At 39.9% G+C, this 10,414-nt stretch overlaps 1 protein-coding gene across 2 annotated transcripts; it reads right to left on the minus strand.

Moving 5' to 3' along the window:
• Window positions 1-7,607: 7,607 nt before the first annotated feature.
• Window positions 7,608-9,890, minus strand: LOC146635136 (cell surface A33 antigen-like). Of its 2 annotated transcripts, none has more exons than XM_085346239.1 (3): window positions 9,813-9,890; window positions 8,265-8,622; window positions 7,608-8,026 (listed from the first exon to the last, which is right to left on the minus strand). In XM_085346239.1, exons 1-3 carry the CDS (start codon window positions 9,885-9,887, stop codon window positions 7,845-7,847), a joined length of 615 nt encoding a protein of 204 aa, XP_085202365.1. In that variant the 5' UTR covers window positions 9,888-9,890; the 3' UTR covers window positions 7,608-7,844. The 2 variants fall into 2 exon arrangements, with proteins under 2 accessions (XP_085202365.1, XP_085202356.1); XM_085346230.1 differs by having other exon boundaries at window positions 8,265-8,627; window positions 9,818-9,887.
• Window positions 9,891-10,414: the final 524 nt, after the last annotated feature.

The following is a 10,414-nucleotide window of genomic DNA, read 5'->3' on the forward strand; positions in this document are numbered from 1 at the left end:
ACCAAGTGGATCATCATGGCCTTGCCATATTGGTCCATTTGATTGACCTTTATTATAATTATGAATTTATTTTATTTTCAGTTGCAAACGGGACAGACATAACTGTGGGATAGAACAGGGGGAAAGAATGAAAGAAAGAGGGGGAGAGAAAGAAAGAAAACCAAAGGGGGGAAGAGACGGTGAGAAGGGGGGGAAGAGAGAAAAAAAAACAAACAACAAAAAAAACTCCTGGGTCACCTGTATGGAGAAAAAAAAACAGAGGAGACAGCAAACAACAAAGAGCAACATAATAATAGAAAAAAAAAAGCACCATCACAATAAACTAGCTAGTCATAGATATCAATAGTTACTAAATAATAAACGATATTGTGCAGCACGCAGGATAGACAACGCACAGTGTGCTTTGAGGCAGCAGCCAAGAAAGCTGTAGTCCGCGTCTGTGAATACCCGTGTGAACACCTGTGTGCATACCTGTGTGGATCAGCATGCTTGCATTCCAAAGGTTTCTCCATGTAATGATCTGCTAGGGAGTGTGGGGAGCCACAGCCCTGTCCTTTATGGTATCAAGCAGGTATGGAGGAGATCAAAACTCCAGACATCCAGAGGCCCCCAGAACACAAGAGACCAAGGAAGACCCACAGAGGGGCAGCTGCGCCACTGTCCCAGTAAGAGCTAAGGAGAGTCCCAGATGAGGGCTCATTCAGCAGCCGCGGAGCAGAAGCCAGGGGAGTTGCAGTGACGCGCCCGTGAGCTCCGCCGGCAGCCAGCTGTGCCTGAGTGACCGAGCCCCAGGCCGAGAGGCCGGGGGCACCCCACCTCCGAAATGGCCCGAGCGAGCCCCAATAAGCGGCCGCCAAGGAGTGAGCCGGTGTGTACCCGGTGTGTAAATTTTAATCAATTTAAAAGTTTTTAAGCATACCTGAGACCAGACGTTTTGGTCTAAACTGACTGATAAATCTGCTTCCCACTTTGCAATAGGAAGGGATATTGATTCATCTAATTTAGAAAGTGTTCTGTATATTTTAGATAATAATTTGGGGGATTTAAGAGTAAGGAAATGTGCCGCACTTGGTGGTGTTTGTAATTCAACTTGACTGAGGTTAAATTTCTTTTTTATTATGGATTTAATTTGTTGATATTCTAAAAAAATTTTCTTGTTGATCCCATATTGTGCAACTAGTCTGTCAAATGGGATAAATTCTGTTCCCTCTAATATATGTTCTAAGTATTCAATTCCTTTACAACTCCATTCTGGGAAGTTAATCATATTATTGTTTTGTAATATGTCAGGGTTATTCCAGATAGGAGTACGTTTGCATGGGATTAATGAAGACTCCGTTATTTTTAGAAACTCCCACCATGCTGTCAGAGAGAAGCTGATGTTGATACTTTTAAAGCATTCATGTCTTTTGATGTTTGAGCTAATAAATGGTAGGTCTGAAATCTCTAGATCCTTGCATAGTGCCTGTTCAACATCTAGCCACGGCTCATCTAGGAAGGTATGTTTTGACCATTCTGAGATGAACTGAAGCCTGTTGGCTAAGAAGTATTGGTGAAAATTAGGCAGATCTAATCCTCCTCTATCCTTGGTTCTTTGTAGCGTTTTTAAGCTGATACGCGGGCGTTTATCTTTCCAAAGGAATTTGGAAATATATGAATCCAGAGATCTGAACCAATCTTGTGATGGTTTGTTAGGGATCATCAAAAATAAGTAATTTATTTTTGGCAAGATCATCATTTTTATAGTGGCGACCCTTCCCATGAGTGATATGGGTAAAGAAGTGGGATGTGATTTAATTTAGTTAAGTCTGAAAGCTTAGGAGAAACATTAATACCTAAATATTTAATATTTCCGGATTGCAGTGGGGCAGAGGAAGAATTATGGAAGGAGCAGTTAATGGGGAGAACTGTAGATTTTGGCCAGTTAATTGAATAATCTGAAACTCTTGAAAACCAGTTTATTAGAGTAATTACCTCAGAGAGGTTGGTTTGTGTGTTTTGCAGAAAAAGCAACACATCATCCGCATAGAGACTGATTTTATGTTCTATGTTCTTACATTTTATGCCCTTAATTGTTGTAGCCTGTCTAAATGCTGCTGCTAGAGGTTCGATAAAAATTGCAAAAAGTGAAGGGGAGAGTGGGCATCCCTGCCTGGTGCCCCTCTGGAGACAGAAGCTGGAGGATGTCTGGTCATTTGTTCTGATACGAGCTGTTGGGGAATTGTATAATATTCTTATCCAGTTTATAAAAGAGTTTCCGAAACCAAATTTGTGTAAAGTTGCGAATAAAAATTTCCAGTTAACTCTGTCAAATGCTTTTTCTGCATCTAGAGATAATATTATGGTTTCAACGTTTTATTGTATGAGTAGTCTATTAAATTAAGTAATCTACGAGTGTTTGTTGAGGAGTGCCGACCTTTTATGAAACCAGTTTGGTCAGGATGAATTAAGAGGGGGGTTATTTTCTCTAATCTCTTTGAGAGAGCTTTGCAGATTATTTTAAGGTCTACATTTAAAAGAGAAATTGGACGATAGCTTGAGGGAAATAAAGGGTCTTTGCCTGGTTGTTGGCAGAGTTGGCAGAGTTCATATTTGGTGGTAGTCTGCCATTTTCCTCGATTTCCTGCAACATGCCGTGGAATACTGGTGCCAGAATTGTCCAGAATTCTTTGTAGAATTCTGCAGGGAAGCCGTCTGGACCTGGAGCATTATTATTGGGCATACTTATCAGGGCTTCCTGGAATTCACTTGGCGTCAGTGGCGAATCCAGTTCCATTGCTTGACTGTCTAGTAATTTTGGGAGAGTTACGTTGTCAAGAAACCGATCAATTTCATTTTTAGATGGGTTTATTTGTGGTGAGTATAAAGTTTCATAGAAATCCCTAAAAATGTTGTTTATTCTTCCAGGGTCATATATTGTGTTCCCCGATAAATCTTTAGCAGCACATATAGTTGTTTTTTCTTTATTTATTTTTAGCTGGTTAGCTAGAAATCGACCGGATTTGTTACTGTGTTCAAAATTCTGCAAGCGAAGTCTTTGTATAAGGAATTGTGTTTTTTTTATTAATAGTTTCATTTAATTCTAGTTTTGTCTTGCATATTTTGTTCAATGTTTCCTGATCTTGGTTGCACGCGTAGGCTTCTTCTAGTGGTTTTTTCTAATTCCTGAATATTTTTGTTTTCTTCTTTCTTTTTGTGTGATGAGAAAGAAATTATTTTACCTCTCATCACAGCTTTCCCTGCTTCCCATAGAACAGAAGCAGATATTCCGGGAGTGTCATTAAAGTCTAAGTATGAAGTCCATTCCTTTTTAAAATATTTAATAAAAACTGTTGAGTCATTTCCTTTACTGTCCGTGAACTGACAGATTTCCTTGCTCTGCTCAAAAACTCTATTGAGAACTTTTCCCTGACTCAGCCAATGGACCTCTGTATGATAAGGAATGTCTATAAACTCTGAATCTATTTCCCAAACCAAGAGAGTATGCAATAAAGTTTTTGCTTCGTTCATTCAACTGTGTTCTTAAATCAGTGGCCATCGCACCAAACCGATCAGCAATCGTATTTCTCCTCAGGCTCACATTTGCCAAAATCTGCGTTTTGTCTGGACACAAGACGTCGCACAGCTTCATCATGCAGCTCTTCAGAGTGCCAGGCTGATTTGGCTCCTCTGCTACAGTAAAACTTGCTTTAACAAGAGCTTCACTTTGTGGTTTTACTCTGGTGAAAAACGTCTGCTGAAATGTCAGATTCTTCTTTAGCCCTTCTACTTTCTGTAGTTTCTGCATTTATGTTTTTCAGCTAATCCTGACGTTTTGTCTCGTACTCTTAAATTAAATTCCTTCATTACAGCCACATTATCTCCACTAATAAGACACACGGGTTTACCAGCCATGTCCGTAAACATATATTCAGCCTCTCACTGGCGCTGAAAGGCTCTGTTTTCAGAATCAACTTTTCTCTCCACCATTGTGAGCGGCTAGCTTCATAATAGGGCTTTGGAGTTAACGTCACACCGCAATGCATTGTGGGAGCGCGGCACCATTTTCGGGGTCTACGAATTAAATCAAACACACTGTGTTGGAACGACGATTACAAGATGCTTAAAAGCTGCTCAATAGAGAATGGACTGTATAGAGACCGATTGCGTCCAGAGACGAAGCGGCGGTACTTGCAGAAAATAGCGTGCATTGGAAATGTGGACCCGTATGAAATACGGCCATGGAGTAGAAACCCTGAAGACCAACCGCTACTGATGTAGCCTGATATATTTCATACCTTGTCTGTGGAATCAGCGCGTACAAGTCGTCATTCAAACAAAGGTAAGTCAGCTTGAGTACTGCGTGTGAAATGCGTTTGATTTCCCTGCAAACATTCACATTAGTGCAGCATAAATTCATTCATGAGTGGAAATTACAGTGAGAACGTGTGGAGGCTGTTAGAGGGATAACAGTGAGTTCAGTGCATTGATGAGACATTGTCCTGAAGGATTTAGTTATTCTCTATGGTTAAAGAAATTGCAATGATTTATTAATGTTTATTATAAATAATTCTAATTATACATCTTGCTTCCATGTTTGTATCCTGTGTCACTAAAAATACATTTTATTTTAGTTTTATACTTTGATCAATGACCTGCAGAATCTCCTTATCATATTAAGTGATTCATAATTGTCACTTTATGCTTTCTCCATCTCTAAAGTGATGACATCCTTGCATTACATACTTTAGGTTCATTTTCTGCTGGCAGGTTTCTGACAGAACAGGCAGATTTACACTATAACATGCAGCGCTCTATAGATGGACACATAAAGAAATGAAAAATTACATGTATGTGCTAACTTTCTAAACACTTTGTTACATTTATGATAAAGTAGATAAAACACATTTGTGTCGGCCTTGGCTCATAGTTCTTGTCTTTAAATGAACTTTGTCTGTGTGTGTTTCAGGTGCTGCACTCTAAGACTGAATGAACCAGCATTGCAGCCATGGGTCACTGTGAGCATCGCAGGGAAGGTTGAAGCCGCCCACTGCAGCTGCATGGCCGGAGTCGCAGAGACCTGCAGCCACGTCGCTGCTCTTCTGTCTAAAGTAGACGCAGCAGTGTTGATCCGTGGCACAAGGACTGTTACAGATGAACCTGCATACTGGGTTTTGCTGGGTAATATGACCAAGATACACCCAGAGGTTGGCCATAAGATAGACTTCTCCTCTTCAGCTGCCCAAAAAAGGCTCTTGATCAAAACATAAACAGACCATCTGTAGTGACAGGGAAAAGGAGCCGTCCTCAAAAAAGGAAAATCACACCTGCTACTTTGGAGGAGTTGACACTGCTATAATGCCATGATGTTTTATCTAGGGGTCTAGATTTATGCCTGTAGTGCACTGCTGTGTAAATAATTTGCATTTACTGAATATGTACTGACTGAGTCCCACTGTTCAAATGTTGAATAAAGAAACAAACTAATTTTTGCCTCTTTTTTTTTTATTAAAACCACTTTATAGAACATCACATCAGTTACAGTGTATAATCCATGTCATTTATAGTTTACAAATGACAAAATGTTTACATAAAATCATGTGTTTACATGATATCACCCACTACTAACATTACTTTATTTACTGTATCTTTTGAAAAAATACCGCTATTTATACAGCAAAAGACTTAAGAACATTTAACAGGAGCAGGTTTCATTCTTCCCTGGTTTTATTATCACACTGTTCACCAAACGCAGCAAACCTTCACCATCTTATCCAGAAGGGTCACCTCTTCACCCTCACATGGAAGAAGTAATCTGATTGGTATGGTGGTATGTTTGAAGCAGGTCCCTTGTGTAGTGCTGGAACTCAGTCATGATGTTTCATCCATTTCATAGGCTGGTTTGCTGCAATAATGCCAAATAATTAGCATCTCTATAAATAGAAGGTAGTTCTGCAAAATCACTCAGTAGGATGTTTGTTCTAATTTGCTATGACCTCAGAGAGCATCAAAAATAAAACTAATAGGCTATAAAGAGTGATATGAACATATTTAGAACTTACCGGAATGAAAATGTCTGGAGCACCAACAGATATTTGGAGATGGAAGAGAACTGCACGTCAGCTCGTCTCACAGCTGCTCTCCAGACTAGACGCCTTCGTTTGGTAACATCGATACACGAGCTGCCTCATGTCGCTTCCAGGTTGGGAAAGAATGAAAAGATAAACCATTTTCAAGCTTATTCCCGTGCCGGTCGTGCGATCGAATATTGCAGCCGACCACACAGCAAGAACGAACCATGGCTATGCTTTCGCTCCTTTTTCACTTAGACCCCCAAAATGGCGGATCGGGCCAAAATCCTTTCCACGCCCACCCCCGTGACATCACGCTCCAAAGCCCTATAACAGCCTAGCATTGGGCAAAGAAGCTGCAGCGCTGCATTATGGGATCTGTAGTTTGTGTGTCATTAGCGTGTCATATCACCATGCATAACAACCATAATAAATCTATATAAATTGATCTTGTGGGCCGAATATAAATGTACGTTGGGCCAGATGTGGCCCGCGGGCCTTGAGTTAGACACATATGAGTTAAAGAGTGTGTAGATTATTTTACTATGTATCAGAATCTAGCTGAGACAGAAATCTGCATCAGCTGCTCCAGAAATAAAAAAGAACGGTTACAGCCACAAAAAACACATGAACAGACTGAATCAACACAACAATAGAGTCCTAGTTTTTTTTTTATTAGCAAAAACGGATTCAAAAAGAGTAAAATAAAACATTACAAATGTAACAAGTTCTTGAAATATTTAAACTGAAATAACACCCAGAAAACAAACAACCAAAAGAGTCGTTCATGGAATGAAAAGTTCAATAAAGCTTCACAGATCAGAGGAAACATCTGCCTAATATATAAACATTCATAGATTTGGTTTCATGACACTGTCAAAATTACTGTTACTGTCTGTGATCTCCACATGAGGATGAGTCTGTGTGGGTCAAACCTCTCAGAATGAGTTTGATCTCACAGATAACTGAACCTGAAGATGAAACAAACACACTCACTCGTTCTGTTTCTGCAACATTCTGAGCTCATGAATACTGATGAGAACCAAACTATGAAAAAGTAATTTGCGTTTCCACAGAAATGTAAATATGCACAGCTAAGCTCACAAACATAAATCTGACAGTCACTTTTCTCTACAAACTAATTTAGCTGCCTCAGACCAAACGTACAATCAAATGATGAAAACCTGTGTGTGTTTGAAACATTTAACATTATCAAAACTGAACATGACTACTAATTATACTAATTTACAATTGTCCAATACATCAGAAGCCAAACATCCTCAGTGCTGGAAATATATACATAACAATGTGTGTTGTTAACAATGCTAACAGTAACAGTCTCGGCTTTAGTAATTCTTTCAACAGTATGCAGCATCTACGGTAAACGTGTAAACGTGTTTACTACTGCAGCCTTCAGCCTGTTGATTAAAATGTCTTTGATCCTTCTTGGATCCTTTTGGGTTTAATTTCTCCAGATGCTTGAGAATATTTTTTTTTTCTTAAATTGGATTTTCAAATTACAGTTAAAATAACCTGCAATTTAAATAATTGCAGTTTCTCATTTTCAGTTGATAAATGTGCTGCACCTTGTTCTCCACCTTTTTTCCTTCTTTTTGATTATCTGTTATTTTTTCTTACTTGAGGAAAAATTAGCTTTTTCTTTAACATTGTCTCTGCTGTGAAATCTCTTTGGAATGAAGCAGCTCTTCTGGTTTTCTACATGATGTGATTGTTTTAGTTTCTGAAAGCAGGCCTCTGCTTTTTGCCTTAGTGATACAGGCGACTCTTACATCTTCAAACCTGCTGCAGTTCAACAGGAGGCTGGTATGAATCCTGACTCTGTTGTTGTTTATGTTTTCTGTAGATCAAAAAGCCAACAACAGCAGCAACAACAACAACAACAACTAGCAGACCAACTATCAGTCCAACAGATTGTTCCTCCTTCCCTCCATCCTCTGTGTCTCCTCCTGTCTGACCTGCAGGTGAGAAACAGGTGTGAGGTGTCAGCTGTCAGGTAGGTGATGAGTGAAGAACAGAACAGAATCCATTTCCTCTTCAAACTGCTGTCAGACATTATCTACTGCACTCTGATCACATCACTCAGACCAGCTGCTTTCTACAAAGTCTCATCAACAACATCTTTAGAAACAAACATCAACAACCAGGAAGCAGCTTCACTTCTGATCACACACACACTCAACTCTACTCACTCACCTGGAGGAACAACTCTCAGGTTGATGATGCTGATGGGGTCACCATCCAGATTTGCTCTTTTCCTCACGTTTCCTCTCGTGAAGACACGACACTCGTATGTTCCAGTGTCATTAATCGTCACATTGTTCAGAATCAAAGACACGTCTCCATCCTTCATCTGTCTGTCCTGCAGATCCACCCGGTTCTTAAAAGATGGATGCTGGTTTTCTAGGTCGAACCGCTGATCCCGGTACAAAAGCACATAATCTGTCTCCATGCCAGATCTGCTCCACTCTACACTGATGATGCTGTTATTATTGTTTGGAGCTCGACATGGTAGAGTGATGTTCTTCTGTCCAGGCTGAGCTGTGATAATTTTCTGGTCTGACAGAAGAAACAAGACAGAGCAGAGAGGTGAAAGGTCGAAGTACAATCGTCGCTTAGCTATGCTGTAATAGAGGCTGCTGATGCTCCATGATGCATTAAGTATTCCTTCTTCAGTCACCTTTCTCACTCACTTTGTTTTACTACACCTCTCTGCATTTAATCTTTAATGATTAATTAATCTCTTAAGATCTCTTCCACAGCATGTCTTTGTACTATCTTCCTCCACTCACCTCCTACCGGTCGTAGCAGATGGCCGCACCTCCCTGAGCCTTTTCTCTGTATGTATTATTGTAGTAGGTCTACCTTACAATATAAAGCACCTTGAGGTGACAGTTGTTTTGATTTTTATATAAATAAAATGGAATTGAACTAAATTGGATACAGCAGCCATTCAGAGTGAGACACACTCACTGCTTGTAGTGTTATATAAAATAATTCAGATGAATGTAAGAAGCAGTGTAATATAAACATTTATACATGTGCTGATAATAAGTGAACATAATGTGTGAGAGAAAGCAGCCTCTCATTATGAGACACTGAGTCTCTGCATGCTGCCTTTCTGTAGCTACAGCTGTTTGTATACACTGAACACAAAGCTTTGTATCTGTATACAGGGCTGGATGTAATGAAGTGTTCTTAGGGTGGTGTGGAAATCACAGGTAAAATCAAAGCCATTTCTTTACACATATCGCAAGTGTAACATTGTGTAATGTGCCTTACAATGTAAACAATGATTCTGACATTTCTTTGTACAACCATTTAAAACTCTGGGGCAGATCTGCAGAGGTGGCATAGAGAGGCATGTGCCAGCCTAATATAATCTGTTGCCACACCTTAACAAACAACAATGTCCTATATAAAACTACTGTGGCACTAGAGGTGGCAAGAGATCATTTTAGGGTGGAGCATGCCACTCCATGCCACCTCTGTAGATCGGCCTCTGGCAGTATACCGACTCCTGAAACTACAACACATCACACTGACACACACACTACACTTCTTTGTCTCTGTGCTGGAAACTGCATCGCTGACCAAGCGGGTAAATCCACAGACACCAACAGACCTCGTGATGCCGTCACACACGCAGACGCTCAGAAACTAAATGTTTGGGAAGTAACATGTAAACCAGACTGATGTTTATTCCTCTTTATCTCAGAGGGAAACACCGTTTGGTTTATAAACCTCACCTGCAGAGACAAACACGAAGACACCGACAATCAGCAAAGTGGAGCAGAGCGACGCAGTTACAGGAAACATTTCCGTGTTTTTGTTTCTGCTGATCTGACTCTTAGTTTGTTCTAAAAGTCTGAGTCTGTTGGTATTTTCAGTTAATAACAAAACTAGAGTTTTAAAACTGACTACATGAGGTTAACTTTGAGGTTTAAATAAAGCTGAAACATTTGTTTTTCAGACACTCGTTCAAACGCCACACTTTTGATATCTTAAGGAAGTCGCATTAAAGTGACGTTTGGTACGCTGCGCTGTATGATGACCATGAATAAGTGCGTCATGACTAAGGCGGTGAAATGTAATGTAATGATTTCTTTGAGAGATATCAACGTGAAAATCAGGTTAATTCTCTTTTTCACAGACAAACACTGTTTGTTTTCTAACAGTTAAATTTCGCCTACATTCACAAACACAAAGACACCAACAAACAAACAAGCTTTACTGATACAGGCTTCTCTTACCCAGCATCACCACCTAAGAAGCTCTGAGACATTTCTAACCTGCTGCATTTCACTGGGAGGCTGGAATAAATCCTGACTCTGTCTCTTATGTTT

Source organism: Diplotaxodon limnothrissa, linkage group LG3 (assembly GCF_057381915.1).
Source record: "Diplotaxodon limnothrissa isolate DT_005_m linkage group LG3, D_limnothrissa_male_GT1.1, whole genome shotgun sequence".
In the NCBI taxonomy this organism is placed as follows: Eukaryota; Metazoa; Chordata; class Actinopteri; order Cichliformes; family Cichlidae; genus Diplotaxodon; species Diplotaxodon limnothrissa.